The 18359-nt window shown below is 39.9% G+C and overlaps 1 protein-coding gene across 2 annotated transcripts in view; it reads right to left on the minus strand.

Annotated features, from left to right (window-relative positions):
* Positions 1 to 18359, minus strand: part of C8H4orf22 (chromosome 8 C4orf22 homolog) — a 528133-nt gene that overhangs the window by 19225 nt on the left and 490549 nt on the right. For both annotated transcript variants that reach the window (XM_021101895.1, XM_021101894.1), the window contains exon 5: positions 410 to 539. In XM_021101895.1, coding sequence (XP_020957554.1) covers positions 410 to 539 — 130 coding nt within the window. The remainder of the gene's footprint in view (positions 1 to 409; positions 540 to 18359) is intronic.

The raw sequence follows: 18359 nt of genomic DNA on the forward strand, positions 1-18359 counted from the left end.
CCCAAACCTCGCTTTTCCCTTTTGCAGAACTCTTGTTTCTAGCTGGACACATGGCTGTCCAAATACAGACTTCCCAGGCTTCCATGTGGCAAGGCCACGTGACTGATGTCTTGCCATGGAACAAAAGGAACTATAAGGTGTACTGCCTACTGGCTCCCTGATCTAATTCTGCTGCCAGGCATGGAGAAGTGCTCTGTTTAACACCCCCCATTCTTCTTTGTTAATTTCTGATAATTTACTAAGTTCTGAGGACGTTTTTTCTTTAAGGATAATAGATGCTCTAAGTTTCAACATACATTTTCATTTCTAACTTTGAAAACTTGAGTCAAATATTTAATAGTTTTTGAATAATGGTAGAGATACGATAAAATTTAAAGAGACACATAAGTGTAAAAGCAGACTGAAATACCTTAGGGTCCACGTTGAGGATTTTTCTGTCTCTTTTGTATTTGAAAAGCAAGCCTTCTGGATTATCAGCAATCACTTGGTAGTTGGGAGTTGAGTTCCAAACAGCAACATGACTGTCCCAGTTGTAAAAGCTATAAAAATAAATATTTAGTAGGAATTAGTGTGCAGAATGCCTTAAATTGACAAGTACATTTCAGAAAATATTGGGGGCAGTTCAGATTCAAGATAAATGGACAGGATCATAGTTAGTACAACAACGTACAACACATGTAGGATTAAAATTCTTGCAGAAAAGATGAGGCTGGGTTATTCTCAAATCTATTAGATACATATTTATGCGGATTTTGCATGATTTCCTGGTTTGGACACACTAGGACGGAGGGCCTATTCCAACAGTACATTCCCAGGAAGTCGAAAAGAAAATTGGTGCAATTTAAGGCTGTTTCTTCCAGCTCAGACTCTTCAGGGTATTGAGTACTGGGGGTAGTCAGAGTCTGTTGGAAAGAAAAGAGAGGCTAAATCACCTCTTTTCACTCAAATTAATTCATTGCTTTAAGGCTCTATTTTTTAATAATACGTTTCCCAGACAGTGAGAAAACCACTTGTTTGAGAGGCTACCACAGGCCACGTGTGATGCGGTGTCTTTTATGACAGCTGTATGAAATCGCTCTCCTTTCACAGGCAGGACGAGGCGACTAGGGGAGGTCAACTAGCATAGTTAACACCCCGCAACCAGGACATCGTAAGGCTAATATTTCAACCCATATTTATGTGTTTCAAAGCATTTGCGTATTCCTTCTACTGTTATTTCTTGCATTTTACTCCTTCGGGGGGGGGTGTTCTATGGAAACTTTCCATTTTTTCCATGTCTTATTTGTATACTTGTTTGTCAAACCTGAATATAACGTTGTTATACAAGTAGGACGTGTACTCGAGATACTTATTTTCACAAATCTTTTTCCCAGGGACACATTTCTAATATTGTGTTTCCTTTTAAAATGACAGCCACAGAGATAATTCATGTATAGCTTATGGCCAATGTGCCTCTCAGATATTTGTAACATTTATTTTTAATTATTTACCCCTTATCCCATTTTTCTAGGTTGTTTTGCCCTCTATTACTCCTCCTCTTCCTTTTGAAAGAGTAGATTTCATGGATTAAACTCACTCTGAATTATATTGTTTTCTGAGACATCAACTTTTTGCCATTACCTGAAAGGGCACTATGTTTATCCTCAAATTTTTCAGTATTCAGAAAAGACTGATTACACGGATCATATATTTACATCTCTAGGGGTGCATGTTAGTGAGAACTAGTGTGTGTCTTTCCTTCTTACTCATTCTACGGCCAAGACCTAGGAGTGTCTGACATTTCTGAGGCACAGAGTTGGGAAAGGTTGCCTTCCAACCATTTCTGTCTGTTTAGCCAAACCGACCCAAGGGTGCAGGAATGACTATCTGATTAGTGAATTGAGGAAAGGCGCTGAATGTTCATGGCTTTCTAGTCCTCCCTGTAGCTGTTTCATAAGTGAAGTTTATCAGGGCGGGCTCGGTGCCCAGGAGGTTGACGACAGGAGAGCAGCCTATGGTAGCGGTGATAAGGTCTGTTCACTGGCAAAGGTGTTACAAGCCATCTTGACTACGCACCCAGGCTGGATTCCCCAATGCAGCTGAATTCATGATTTGTCAATTCCTTAAATGAACAGCCAAGAGGATGAAGGTCAATATATGTGTGTGTGTGTATATGTATATATATACACATATATATAGTTATTTCTGAGATATATAGATATAGATAATCCCAGTAAATGCTTGAGTCATAGTTATGTTCAGAGTGGTCAGAGTGGCATGGTTTATATCATACATTCCTATCTTGTTGCTCAGATCTCAAATTAAAAGCCTTATTGAAGCCCAGGTGGATTTTACACACACACACACACACACACACACACACACACACACACACACATATGTTAATTTGTATAGCAGATGGTACTTTTGATGAAGTGATTCAGATTTTTTTCCCAATACTTTTGTTTTCCTAGGCAGGGAAGAGAAACAAGCTTCATTTCATATGCAAATTCTAATAGCTAATAATAGTATTTAATAAAGATAACTAACATTTCTTTAAGAAGCACCATGTGCTGGGTACTGTTCTGAGCCTAATGAATCCATTAGATCACTAATCTTACTGTTGATCCCATGAAGTAGGTATAAAACTGTCCCATTTTATACATGCAGAGCCCAGGTGATCTTGAAGTGCACCTGCGGATGAAAATGAGGGACTGGATTTGAGAAGACACTGAAAAGTGGATTTAATGGTTATGAGAAAGACCTCGGCAAGGTAAGAGTCTAGGATTATGCTCAGATAACTGGCCTGAATACCTAAGTGGGTGGAATTACTTACTAGGAAATAAAATACAAGGAAAATAATAGATTGCAGGAGGTGCTGGTGGGGAATAGGTAGTTAAGTTTTAGATGTGTTGAAACTGAAATCTCATGAAACATCCAAGAAAAGGAAAATGAGGATTTTTGGTTTGTGTCGTTTAATGCCCTATTTCCAGTTCCTTTTCTGAGCCCATGCCTGACACATGGTAGCTGCTGAATGCATATTAATTGAATAAATAGATAATGGATGAATTTCTGAAGTTTAGACAGTTCTTCATTGGTCTAATATATCTCAGAGCATCAGTGGTACTTAATTTCAAAGAAGTGGTTGAGATGAACAAAGGAGAAAATGAACATAAGGATAAAATCTAGAACCATCAATTTTATAAGGAATCAACAGAGGAGAGTAAAAACAGTGATCTGAAGCATCAGAAAGAACCAGGAGAGAATTATTTTGTAATAGCTGAAGAGAAGAGAATATATCAAGAAACAGCACTTTCAGAAGGACAGCAGTGCCAAATGCCTCATAAATTAGACAAGGTATGCAAAGAGTCCAATGAATTTTGCACTTGAAAAGATATTACAGGAAAAGTAGTTGCAGTAACTACTATATTCCTACTATATACATGAGGGAACAGGAGCTAGAAGAAAATAAAAAATTTGAAGTTTACATAACTAGTAACTACTAGAATACAGTCTCAAATTCAGTTTGTAGAATCTAAAACAGGTGTTCTTTCTCCCAGTTTCTATTTTTTTTTTTTTTTTTTTTTTATTAAATTTTATTTTCCCACTGTACAGCAAGGGGGTCAGGTTATCCTTACATGTATACATTACAATTACAGTTTTTCCCCCACCATTTCTTCTGTTGCAACATGAGTATCTAGACATAGTTCTCAATGCCAGTTTCTATTTTTTCATGGTAAGAACACTTAACAGGAGACTTGCCCTCTTAATAAAGGTTTAAGCGTACCATACATTACATTGCCTGCGAGCACAATGCTGTACAGCAGAGCCTGATAGCTTATTCATCTGAAGTGAAACTTTATGGTTATTAATATGGTTATTAATTCCTCAATTCCCCCTCCCCTCGGCCCCAGGCAAACGCCGTTCCATCCTTTGAGTCTACGAATTTGACTGCTTCCAATACCTCGGGTATGTAAAACCAAGCAGTATTTGTCTTCCTGTGACTGGCTTATTTCCCTTTTCATAATGCCCTCAAGGTTCACTCCTGTCACATACTGCAGAATCGCTTTCTTTTTTAAGGTTGAATAATATTCCATTGTATGTCCATACACCATTTTCTTTATCTATTCGCCCATCCGTGGACATCTAGGTAGTTTCCACATCTTGCTGTTGTGAATAGTTTTTTTTAATATCACATATAGTTGAGTGTTGTCCTCATGGATACTAGTCGGATTTGTTTTCACTGCACCACAATGGGAACTCCATTAAAATGGTTATTTTTAGGAGTTCCCGTCATGGCACAGCAGAAACGAATTCGACTAGGAACCATGAGGTTGCGGGGTTGATCCCTGCCCTTGCTCACTGGGTTAAGGATCTGGTGTTGCCTTGAGCTGTGGTGTAGGTCGCAGACGCGGCTCGGATCTGGCATTGCTGTGGCTCTGGCATAGGCCGGCAGCTATAGCTCCCATTAGACCCCTAGCCTGGGAACCTCCGTATGCTGCAGGAGTGGCCCTAAAAAAGGACAAAAAGACAAAAAAAAAAAGGTTATTTTTAATACTTTTATCTTTTATTTTTTTAATGCTTTACCCATAGCCATCAAATATACAGTAGTCTATATTTGTTTATATATCTACCTTTATCAGTGATTCTCATGCTTTCTTATGTTATCATCTTTCTGCTTAGTATCCTTTCATTTTAATTTGCAGAACTCTCTTTAGCATTTTTTTTGTAAGGCAAATCTAGTTGAAGTGAAGTCATCTTTCTCTGTGTGGGAAAGTTTTTATCTCACTCTCATTTTGAAGGACAGTTCTTCTGGGTATAGTGTTCTTTGGCAGCAGCTCTCTTCTTTCAGTGCTGTAACTACAACATCCCACTCTCTTTGGCTTGCAAGGTTTCTACTGAAAATTTGCTGATTATCTCATGAGAAGGGGCAGGGGTTTGCTGAATGTGACAGGTTACTTTTCTCTTGCTTCTTTCAAAATTCTGTCTTTGACTTTTGAAAATTTGATTATAATGTGTCTTAAAGTGGATTTCTTAGATTTATGTAGTGGGCATTCTTTAAGGTGTTTGGATTTGGACACCCATTTCCTTCCCCAGATTTTGGAAGTTTTCAGTCATTATTTCTTTGAATAAGTTTTCTTTTCTTTTTTTTTAAATGATTTTTATTTTTTCCAGTATAGTTGGTTTACAGTGTTCTGTCAATTTTCTACTGTACAGCAAAGTGACCCAATCACTTATATATATATATAAAATAATATATATATTCTTTTTCTCACATTATCCTACATCACAAGTGACTAGATATAGTTCCAGTGCAATACAGCAGGATCTCATTGCTTATCCATTCCAAATGCAATAGTTTGCATCTATTAATGCCAGATTCCCAGTCCATCCCATTCCCCCAACTCTTGGCCACCACAAGTCTGCTCTCCAAGTCCATGAGTTTCTTTTCTGAGGAAAGGTTCATTTGTGCCATATATTAGATTCGAGATATAAGTGACATCATATGGTATTTGTCTTCCTCTTGCTGACTTACTTCACTTATTATTACAGTCTCTAGTTCCATCCATGTTGTTGCAAAGGGCATTATTTTGTTCTTTTTTATGGCTGGGTAGTATTCCATTGTGTGTATATACCACTTCTTATTCCATTTATCTGCTGATGGACATTTAGATTGTTTCCATGTCTTGGCGATTGTGAATAGAGCTGCAATGAACATACAGGTACATGTGTCTTTTTCAAGGAAAGTTTTGTCTGTATATATGCCCAAGAGTGGGATTCCTGGGTCATTTTGTAGTTCTATATTTAGTTTTCTGAGGTACCTCCATACTGTTTTCCGTAGTGGTTGTACCAATTTACATTCCCACCAACAGCATAGGAGGTGATTACGTTTCCTGATCCTTTATTTCTCTCTTCTCAATCTGGGAATCCCATAAGGAGTTTGTTGGTTCCTTGATGATATTCCATAACTCAATTAAATTTTCTTCACTCTTTTTCATTGCATGGTTTTCTTTTTCCTCTCTGACTTAATTATTTCCAGTGAGTTCACCAATGTCTTGTTCTGCTTAACCAAATGTTGAAACCCTCTAGTGATTTTTTTTAAAGTTTAACTATCATCTTTAGCTCCACAATTTCCATTTTGTACCTTTTATTATTTTATACCTCTATTGAATTTCTCCCTTTGTTCTTGCATTGTCTTCCTGATCTCAGTGAGCATCTTTACTACAGGTGTTCTGAATTCTCTTTCAGGTATATCAGACTACTATCTTTCTTTAGGGTCAGTATCTGGAGGTTTATCTTATTCCTTTCTTGAGGAACATTCTTGCCTTGATTTTCCTTGATTTTCTGTGTTGCTGCCTATATATTAAACAAAGCAGGCACGTCTCCCAGTCTTCATGGACTAGGCTTATACAGGAGAAGATCTCTGCCACTCAACTTTGCCAGAGATTTGTTGGTCTCTTCTAATTTTTTCCCTCTTCAGGGAGAAGGAGGCAGCTGTGAGTTTTGTCACTTGCTCTACGATGAGAAGAGAGTAGGACCTACGATGTCCATCAGCCCAAGTTGCTATCACTGTTTTCCTGTAGGTGCACAGACTGTGTCTGGCCCATCAGAAGTCCAATTCTGGGAAAACTGAAGCCAGTAATCTGGGAAACCCCCTTAGAAGAGCTGGGAGTCTGGATACACAATCCAATTCCTGCCTCCCATGGGAGAAGCTGAGAAGGAAGAGGTTTCTTTTTGATAGTATGGTGTTATGCTGGCAGTAGGGATTCCAGTAAGAGAGTGTCACAAAACTCGCTACTGGCTTTGGTGAGCCTGGTTTTGCATTTTCCTATGGTTCAGGAATATTTCAATTAGTTTTTGAATTTCTCATAAAGGGAATTTGTCTGGGAATTGTTGCTGAATATGGATATTTGTGGAGGGAAGGAGAATCTAGGGCTTCCTACTCTGTTATCTTGCTGATGTTGCCAATCTAGATGCTCTTTTTAATCTTCTATTTCTTGATTCCTTTTAAGTGGCAAAGCAATCGTCAATGCAGAATTGTTAATATATCTTTAAACCTTAATTCCACTTGTATTACACCACCTACATCCACATACACACTCTAGATGTTATCATAGCTCTTAACTCTACTTGAATTTCTATAGTCTCTTAGTGTTCTTTGATAGTTCATCTACAGTACTGTTTTTAACTCACTGAGCTGTTGGGTTCCCTGGATCACCCTTTTTATTCTAATTTGCAACAACTAATTTCTTAACTTCTTTACTTATTATTCTCGAGACACTTGCCAATAATCACAACTTTCTAATTCAATTGCCCCTCTTTATATTAAAAAATACCAGCTCTAGGTCAATTCAAATGTTGGCCTTCTCTGTTCCTGCATATAGTTTTCTGAAAACTCTCTCTAAAAATAACATACTGTACCATTGATGGGATTCTAAATTTCAAATCTCTAACTCCAGTCGGCTCCTAGACACTGCAGAGTAATTTTTTCATGTCTCTAGCTATCTTTCTCTATCATTTATTATGTTGTTCATGTATCCTACTCCTCCACTTTCCTCCTTATTCTCCAAAGATAATCTTACCTCTTACTTTATTTGTAGAAAAATAACATTAAAAGGGAACATGGAGTTCCCGTTGTGGTGCAGTGGAAACAAATCTGACTAGTAACCATGAGGATGCAGGTTCAATCCCTGGCCTCACTCAGTGGGTTAAGGATCTGGCGTTGCCATGAGCTGTGGTGTAGGTTGCAGACATGGCTGGAATCTAACATTGCTGTGGCTGTGGTGTAGGCTGGCAGCAGCAGCTCTGATTTAACCCGTAGCCTGGGAACGTCCATATGCTGCGGGAGCGGCCCTAAAAACCAAAAAGGAAAAAAAAAAAAGGAACATGATCAACATCCCATCCCATCCCATCCCATCCCTAGCAAACTCATACCGACAATGTCTGCTAATTTGGCTCAGAATAAATGCCCCTCTTCCTTTCCAAGATAAAACATAATTTCTATATTTTTTCTGAATTCCATTCCTGTTGCCTTCTTTGTTACCTCAGTAGTCATTCAACATTTTTCTGATGTAACCAAACTCACTTCACTATTAAAATTTCCCATAAATAACAAACACATATAAATGACTTCAGCTAAACAAGGAAAAGAAAGAGGACAGAAAAAAAGAAAGGGAGAAAGAGAGGGAGATAGAAAGAAGTAAAGAAAGGCAAGAAGAGGGATAAAAAGGGGAAAGGAAAGAAAAGAGATCTGAAATTTCCCCAAATTCATATTCTCTCCAGGTCATCACAGTTCTCTCATAACGTATTATAGTTAAATTTGTCTTCTCTATGCCAACTGACCTCACCCCCATTCCATCTCAGCTCTCTCACCCGAGCTGCTGATCCACCTCACCTGCTCAACTGTACTTACTGGGATAAACTGTAGAGTCCTCAATCTCAATGTATCAAAAACTAAATTTTTCTTTCTTGCCCTCCAAACCTATTTATTCTCACTGTACTATCTATATTAACAAGTTGCATCAATCAGTGTTCAGTGACTAAATGAATGATATACGTCTGTCTCTATTATTGTTATTTGATTCGATTAATAATATTATTTTTAGTTATTACAGAATTAAAATAAAGAAATAGCGAGGAAAATTATTTTAAAAGGTAATTATGAGAATTGATCTGGAACATTGATCTGCGGCTTAGGAAATCTAAGCTCTCACGCATTGGTTTTAATTTTCTCTTATTTAAAGTTTAGGGGTCAAACTACATATTGCAAAAGCTCTTTATAATAGTACTAGTCTATTATTACGAAAGCCTCCTCTGATTCAATGAGTTTTTACACTATTTATTTATTTATTATCTTTTTAGGGCTACACTCGCGGCATATGGAGGTTCCCAGGCTAGGGATCTAATTGGAGCTGTAGACACTGGCCTACTCCAGAGCCACAGCAACGCGGATCTGAGCTGAGTCTGCGACCTACACCACAGCTCATGGCAACGCCGGATTCTTAACCCACTGAACGAGGCCAGGGATCAAACCTGCAACCTCATGGTTCCTGGTCAGATTCGTTAACCACTGCGCCACGACAGGAGCTCTCCATGCTATTTTGCTTTAGGTCTAAGTGTCCACATCTAGAAAATATGTGTAGAAAAGATCAAGCATACTACATCTAAAATAGATAGAAGAACTTAGGGAATAAATTATGCAAAATTATTTAAAGTTTTGGAATGAAGGAACAATTTTCCACTTGTTCCCCATGATATACATCCTAGGAATTACTGTATAGGACAGTACTTATAAACAACTTATACAAATAAGTTGGAATAACAAAATGAAATAGATACCTGTAGAAATCTATTCACTAAGTGATAAAGGGACCTCATATATATTTTTGAAACAATTACCTCTGTCATCTATTTTACACGATAACTCCTAATATCAGAGAAAATATTTTTATGACATCACAGGGCAACAGAGCTTTGAACCACCAGGGTGAGTAAATTTCAACACCTTCGTCTCCAGCATACCTCTTGTGCCCTAGTTTTGTGCAATATCGTCCTTGAAATGGAATGGAAAGTGCATGTATAGGGAAATTATGAAAGCACAAAATGGACAATGTTATAAACGATTAGAAAATTTTTCACATAACAATACATTTAAAGGCAAACCAATGTTGCTGTGGCAGTGGCATAGGCTGGTGGCTACAGCTCTGATTAGACCCCTAGCCTGGGAACCTCCATATGCCTCGGGAGTGGCCCTAAAAAGACAAAATAAATAAATAAAGGCAAGCCAAGGTCTTTGACGGGAGATACAGAACTAAAATAATGACTGCAACAAGCGAGTCTCTAGTACACAAAGCGTAGAGAAAAAGTGAGATCGCTGCCACTTGAAGAGGAAATCTGACGTCACACGGAACACAGATCCCTAAAACAGAAGCTATCAGCATCTAAGAGATTTTCCTCAGGAACAGAAGCAACAGTTCACAAGGATCGGGAGGGAGTTTTTGTTTCAGGCTCCATTAATAATGGAATCTTGTGGGTTTTAAGCAGCAGGCTTAGTAGGCGTTTATAGTACCTAATATCTGCATATGCTTATAAAGTTAAAACATTCCATTTGAGAGAAAGAGTATTTATACGATATAATTTTTAGACAGAGAGATCATCATTCTTAAAGGATATTAATAAAAACAGAAACAAACTTAAAAACAAACAAAACAAATTTTGGTGAAACCTAAAGATTTTATAGAAAAATGAAAATTCAGGGGGTTTTGTATGAGTCATCGGGACATTGAAGCATTAAACATTATGTCTCCTTTATAATCTCTGTGTAGACAGTCTGTAAGTAGGAAGTCCTTACAACTTTACTGTCCAAACTAGGATCCTTCTGAGAAAGAAAAAAAGCTGCTACAAATTGTGCCAAGACAATAAGAGTAAGCCCAGACAATGCCAGGAAAACTGAGATGTGTGGGCTCCACACCTACGTTTCATTTAAATACTGACGTTTTAGAGTTGATTTGGCCAATGTTTGTCTCAAATGTTTCCCAAGCTTTGCCACAGAGTTGCCAAAAATATGATAAAGATGTTTAAACAATGCTAGAACATGTTTTCTTGTGGTTGATCCCTTTTATTTTACTTTATTGCTATGGAAAAATTATATTATAGGAAACTGCAATTGTGGTATTGAGACATGAAATTTAATCTAGAATAACAAGTACTCCTGTCCTTTTTCTATTTTTCAAATAATATCAAAGCAGTAAAACATTTTATAACAAAACTAATTTCCTGAAATATCGTATTCCATGTTAAAATATAGGTTTGATCAGTTATTTTGGTTGGTACGAACATGAAACCTAAAATTCAGTGTTTCCATAAGTTAGTTCCCTTGGCTCCTATTCATGACTATATAATATATCTCTGACTTCAGTCAGCCATTTAATAAATGTGTGTGCCAGTCGGGAAAATACAGATAACTGTTGAACAACCTATTGTAACTATTAAAATAACTAGGAACATTAAAAGCCCTAGTGACAAGGAATCGGAAGGGTCACTCAATTCAAGACGTCAAAAACGCAAACAAAGGATTATAACACAGCATGGAAAATGACACAATCGAAATTTGTGGAAGGTATTTTTGGACTGCGGAGGTCCAAAAAGAATACATATCACGGTGAAACATATTTCTATTGAGATTTTCCTGATGGAAAGAAGCAAGGACAAGTGCTCCAGGTAGAAAGGATAGTACAAGTTAGATAAGAATTGAAAACCATGCACACGTCCGTATTCCTTTACGAGAGATTTTCAATAGTTTACCACTGATGAAGCAGAAGGTTCATTGCTGTGGATTGAGAATTAAGTATGAAACGTGCATCTTCATTGTCTTCTACCAAAATGCAGGAGCTTTGGGTGCGCCTTCCCCGGGGGCTGGAGGGTGCTCAGCTCACAGGAACCAAAAAGAGTTGGAAAGGCTGGCTCTCTCACCACACCATGGCACAAGGACAGAGGGAGTGTTCATTGCCAGCAGGCCATTTCTCCTAATTTTCATTTGAGTAAGAAGACAGATGGGCAGGTGTCTGGCCTGTTCATCATGTCCTATGTTCTGAACCAAAAGTGCAATGTCAAGTGTATGGCCTGGTTCATCTACATTGCTGCAAATGGCATAATTTCATTCTTTTTGGTGGCTGAGTAATATTCCATTGTGTGTATATATACACACACACCACCTTTTCTTTAACCATTCACCTCTTGATGGACACTTGGGTTGTTTCCATATGGTTGTTTCCATAACATGCTGCAGGAGAGATGCATGCTATACAATACCTGGGACACGTGACTATTTGCGATAGGTCCTCTAGAGTAGAGAGTAACATAACCCTTGTTCTGAGGACCCTTCTTACAGGGAGCGATTCTGAGCAAGGATTCTCTACTTCCTTCCGTACTCCTGTGCTGGCCTCCTCTCTGGGGACCCTAGTCCTCTGATGGGGGCATCTGGAATGCTTCGCACCAGCCCCATGCCGTGGGAGAGGAATGCATGACAGTGACAGATGTATTGCTAACCATATGTCCCTATGATAGGGCTGTGGAGATGAATTGATGAGCTCTTTCTGATTCTGGAATCCGAGCAAACCCTGGAAACATCCTGGAGTACCTCTCCGTTGCAGGTAGTAGAGTGACACCTCAAGGTCAAGCAAGAACACCGCCAGCTCGTCCTATAGCAGTTGGGCTAAGTGGCCAATCCTGGCGAAGAGACTGAAGAGGAAGCACTTTCCCAAGTCAGAAACCTGAGGGAATTATGCCGGGATGGGGTGGGTGTCACAGAGAGTCCAACCTTAATTTCATTTTCTTTCTGATGTCATTATTGAAACAACTGTCGCTAATGTTATTTTGCACCCGTGTCGTGCTAGGTCACTTACAAAGAACTTTCACCCTTATACTCTTGTTTAATGTCCAGAATAACGATGTGTTAGGCAGAGTATTTATTTATAGATTATTACAAGATACCGAATATAATTCCCTGTGCTATACAGTAAAGCCTTGCTGCTTATCTATTTTATGTGGAGTAGTTTATATCTGTTAATCCCATACTCCTAATTTGTCCCTCCTTCCCTCCCTCTTCTCTTTGGTAACCATGAATTTGTGTTCTATGTCTATGAGTCTGTTGCCATTTTGGCATATACATTTGTTTGTTTTATTTTTTAGATTCTTCATACAAGTGATAACAGAGTATTTGTTTTTCTCAGACTTACTTCACTAAGCATAATACCCTCTAGGTTCATCTACATGGCTGCAAATGGCATAATTTCATTCTTTTTTGTGGCTGAGTAGTATTCCATTGTATATATACCACTTTTTCTTTATCCATTCATCTCTTGATGGACACTTGGGTTGTTTCTGTATCTTGGCTACTAAAAATAATACTGCTATGAACACTGCGGTGAATGTATCTTATCAAATTAGTGTTTTCTCTCTTTTTCTTTTTGTCACAGTGAATAGGAGTAGAATTGCTGGATTGTATGGTAGTCCTATTTTATTATTTTAGTTTGTTGTGGAAACTTTATACTGTTTTTCATAGTGGCTGCACCAATTTACGTTCCCACCAGCAGTGTACAAGGGTTCCCCTTTTCCACATCCTCACCAACATTTGTTATTTGCAGACACATTTTATGTTTTTGATGTCACAGTTTATACTGGATATACATAGAGAAGAGCCAGAGAAGGTGACAGAGAATTGCATGCAAATGTAAGGGGGGGGGTAAGAGAATGCCATGAGGACCAAAAGTAATAAAAGTTATGAAAAAAATAATGAGGAGATCCCCCTTGTCAAATGCAAGAAAAGAATGACAATATGACCAAAATTTGTTGGCTGCTGTTGGTAACTGTTCTTTTAGGGGCTGGCATGCATTTATCTTAGGCTGAGGTGATTGAATCAATAAGGAATCTTTGTTGCTTCCAGTGCAGTTACAAAATTAACATTCTGTTATTTAAAAACAACAAACATTCTTTGATGTACACTTTACCTGGAAAGTCTCGGCAAGTCACATTTTATGGATATGAAAATACATCGAGCTGTTGCAGCAGCAACCTCATCACTCATTTTTACATTATGAGTATGGAGATGTTCTGTAGGTTTATTGATCTTCCGCGGCGTAGCAGCCAATTCTGCACTGCAATCACCATCGTTTCGTCATAACTGTGGGTTTATTTCTAGCATTATAATTTTCTAGTCGTGACTGTGTGATGAGGTAAGGCTTTTCATTAAAGAGAAGTCAGCAGGTTAGGGAGAGGAGATCCTGGTCGATCTTGGATCCCGAGGGTCAGGCAGAGAAGGAAGAAAGAACAGACGGGGCTGCAGCTGTGCTGTGTGGGAGACGAGCCACGCCGTTGGGCTCAGGTACTGCAGTTGTGCCTTGAGGTGAAGTGGCTCTGGATTTGTGTAAATGGAAAGAGACGTGCATTTACAACCATATTATAAGTGAGTGCTATGAACTGAGGTTTAGGCGGCATGAAGCTATGATGCAGGAACTTACTGGGGGCAAGAGGCGTCCTTCTCTGCTGCTCTCCCTGGAGAGACTGTGCCCAGATGAGCCCTGGAAACTCAAGTCATTAAAGTCCTTTTCTTAAGTGGACAGGAGTTTTACTAGGTGGATGCAGTGTCTGCCTAGTTAAATTCCTGGGACTGCATGCTTGTCCAGGAAATGGGATCATGTGGCAGCATAAGCAGGATGGTTTTGAGAAAGGTAGAGTTTCTGTGTTTAAATCACAACTCTCTAGAAAGAGAAGGCACCTGAGCTGCTGGGTGGCTGGGTTTCAACAGGGACAACATGTTGAAAGGGAGCTCCTTGGCTACTGCAAAAGGTTTTGCTGTTTGTGTCCTTCCAAGGATAGTAACCACGACTTAGCCCCTGAGGAGCAGGTAGGCTTGGTAGGCAGAATCCAAAATCTCTGTGGTCTCTACCCTAGGGTGTTGCATCTGTAATATGTCATGTTGCTTAACAAAAGGGACCTTACTGATTGTCTGACCTTGAAATAGGGAGAAAATCCTGCATTGTCCAGATGGGATCAATGCAATCCTAAGAGCACCTAAAAACAGAAAAGGAAGCCAGAAGAGCAGTCAGAGAAATTCAGAGCATGAGAAGGATTTGAGGCCCTGTTGCTGGCTTTCAGATGGAGAGGCCCGGGGACCTCAGTTCTTTAACTATATGGAACTGAATTCTGCCAACAATCTAAATGGTTTGGGAGTAGATTCTTCCCCAGGGCATGCAGAAAGGAATGCAGTTCTGCCCACACCTTAGTCTCGTGAGGCTCTTAACTGAGAGTTCAGCCACACCACGCTGGCCCTCTGACCTACAGATAGTGACATAACAAATGAGGTTATTTCAAGCTGCAAAATTCATGGTAGTTTGTTACTCAACATTAGAAAGCTAAGATATTGGGCATTGTAAGGGCTTTGGAGTTACCTTAAGGGAGTAAGCTGAGGAGGAAATAAATGCTTTATCACAGTTGGGAAGGTACGATGGACCCAAGGCTTAAAATTTATTTTGAATATTAAAAGGAATGTGACCTCATTTTGTACGCAAGATTGGTGCAGCAGGAATAGGTGTTACCACCAGAATGTGATCACGGAGAACCGAGAAAATAAATAGCAAGTGAATAACACATAACAAAAATAACACTGAAACAACCCAAGAAAGCCATGAAGAAAGAATGAGAACCCATGAAGAAAAAAACCGATGAACCAAAGAAGACAGCAATGAGAACCCATGTAGTAGAAAAACAACCTTGGGTGGAAAGAAAAGCCAAATACTCCTAACGCTGGACTTATCACTGGCTAGGTCGACGTCTCTGTTCACGCTATGGAGAGCTATGTCTACGAAACGTCCGCTGAGCTGTACCGAGATAAACCACGACAAGACGCGCTGGTTCCTCCTGGTTCCTCCGGGACAGAATGAAAATGGAAGCAGCTGTTTGCTGGGCCTCGGAGGGGATGGGGGAGGGGGGGAGGGTGCGCGGAAGAACCAAAGCTGCTCAGGCGTCAGCCCCCTCCTCACCTGACAGGCTCTGCGGAAGGGCTTCTTAACTCCACTAATAAAATGTACCAGGTCTTATGGTTACCAGTGAGTCCATGTCCTATGTCTGTTCCCCAAACTTCTACCCAGAACTCTTTCCACTTCACTACCAGGCGCCTCGCTCTCCTTCTTGCACATGATTTTCCTTCGCCTTCCTTTGCTACTATTTTTAAAACAGTGCAACACCAGAAACAAAGTCCTATCATGCTTATGAGTCATGATTTGATGACTATGAGTCATTGGTGAGTGATGCCACTACCCACCCAGTCACCTGCTCTAGACATGTGGATTACCTCAGGCTCCTCTGGCTTCCCGCATCCTGTCTCTCATCAAATCATGCAGATTCAATCTCCTCGACCCCTCGAGTCCACCTACCGCTCTCCAAAAGCTGCATCCTACATCGATTCGTATCATAACCTGGCATCCCTTCTCCTCCGTCATCCTCGCAAATCACAGATGCCTTTAAAAATATAACATCAGATGCTGTCTTCTTGCTTAAAATACTTTCCTACCTCCTACGGTTTTCTAAACACACTCTGTGGCTTAGCACACAAACTCTCCAAAACCTGGAAGCTGTCAGAGGGGCCACCCCACACTCCCAATCCCATGTTTCTCTTAAGCTTTTTCTACTACGTGCACTTCTTTCAACATACCAGTCCAGGCTCACCATGCTCATGCTGTTTTCTTTGCCTGGACTGCCCTCCCCCCATTTCTTTTTCCCACCTGGTTAAGTTCTAATTGTTTTCCAAATATGATGTTGCACAGTACCTACCAAGGGGGCCTACAACCATCACCTACCCCAATTTATACTCCAGTCTCTGGGATGAATAGCTAGTCCGCTCCACAGTTCTGTCCTGCTACAACTGGTTTATATTCTGTCTTCTCAACTAGTCGGTGAGCCTATAAGGGTAGGAACCTGCCTTCAGGTGACTATTCCTAGAGCTTCTTGCAGCATCTGGCACTTGGTTAGTTCCCACAAATGTTCATGTTATCTCTCTGCTGTTAAGAGACTTCCATGAGGGAGGCGCCTCCACTTTCCCCTTCAGCATCAGCTTCTGTTTCGCTCTGGGGTCTACCATCGCCTTCTTTCTCCTTTGGTTTTCATCTGTCCTGCTAAAAGCCTTGGGTCAGGACATTATGAGCTACTCACACCTTAGCATAAAATGATCTGCATCTTCTTTCATTTGCCAGTGTCACGCACCTCTAAATGTGGGGATGTATGCTCTGTTCCTTTTTTTTTTTTTAATGTCTGCACTCAGTGCATATGGACGTTCCTAGGCCAGGGACTGAATCCAAGCTGTGCAATTCTGGATCCTTTAACCCACTGTGTCAGGCCAGGGATGGAAGCCACACTTCCGCAGTGATGCCAGCTGTTGCAGTCAGATTCTTAAGCCATGGACCACAGTAGGAACTCAACTCTATTACTTTTAAGAGAACACATTTTTGAGTGTGAGGTGAGGCAGTTTCCTGATTCTCCTTCAACCACATCACATACTCAGCAACCTCTTTTGTTTGTACAAAGCATAATTCTCCTGCCAGGATGACCGAAGTATCAGGCACCCCATTGGAAACTGAATGGCAAAGGTCGTTATAGTCGGGCAAAATGCACTGCATTTAACACCCATTGTTTCGCCATTAACAAGCTGGTAAGATATGTCTTTGATGATTATTTTGAATGTGATAACAATGGCAAATCATTAAAAGGTGAATTAGCAATATTTTGCTCAGTAAAGATAGAGAAAGAAGATGAAGAGACAATATACTTTGAATGTTATAAAGCCTCCAAAGAAAGTGAAAGGGACAGATAGTCATAGAAAATAAAATAATAGCCAATGCGTCATCGATATGCGCCTAAGCTGTGCTAACAGTAAGATAAGTGTTTTGGCTTTTAGAACAAGGACAAGGGTGAAGCTGTGTGTACCACTCCCTGCTAAGGAGGTGCCGGGAGACAGAAGCCTGTGCACCGGCAGCGTCTGAGAGGAGGCTTTCCACTTTGGGAAGCGGTTTGGCAACGTGCCTAGTGACTCTTCTAAGTATTTACACCACCTGACCCAGCGGTCCCACTTGCAGGAACTACAGACAAAGATGCATGCATGAAAAGACTCTTCACAGCATTACCTATAATAGCGATGGTTTGAAATCAGCCTATGAGGTCCAAACTCAATTCAGAGGCACATTCTTACTTAAACTAGGTCTGCAACTAGCAGTAGCAATGAAGAGTTAGTAGTGGGAAAAAACAGACTAGGAGTCCGAACATGGAAAGAACAGTGTCTTTTAAACAGCAGATATTGTCATTCTTTTTTATTTTCATTTTTGACCATTCCTGCACTATGTGGAGGTTCCCGGGGTTAAGGATCAAACCCACAATACGGTAGCTGCAGTGACCATGCTGGATCCTTATCCCACTGCACCACAAGGGAACTTTCTTGTTGTGATTTTTTTTTCTTTTTTTGAATTGCGAAATCGATGTGCTGGGTAACAGCCAGAATAAAAATGTGGAATAGTGTGGACTAGAATAGAAAATGCCAGTGGGAACCTCACTGGGTAAAGGGCAAGATGTTTATCCTGCATATTTATTTAGAGATGCAGGTAATCTCCTCTTCCCCTTTAAAAAAATGTCTTGTGAAACATTTCAAACATACCTAAAAGTAGAGAGACTAGAGTAACAAATCCCCACGTATCCATCATCCAGCATCATTCATTAGCCACAAAGGGTCCCTCAGTTTCAGCTCTCCCTTCTAAAAACTCACCCTCACCAACCACATTAGCAAGTTCCTGACTTTATATCATTTCATCTGCAAAAACTTCAGTATGGATTTCACT

Source organism: Sus scrofa, chromosome 8, assembly GCF_000003025.6.
Source record: "Sus scrofa isolate TJ Tabasco breed Duroc chromosome 8, Sscrofa11.1, whole genome shotgun sequence".
Lineage (NCBI taxonomy): Eukaryota > Metazoa > Chordata > Mammalia > Artiodactyla > Suidae > Sus > Sus scrofa.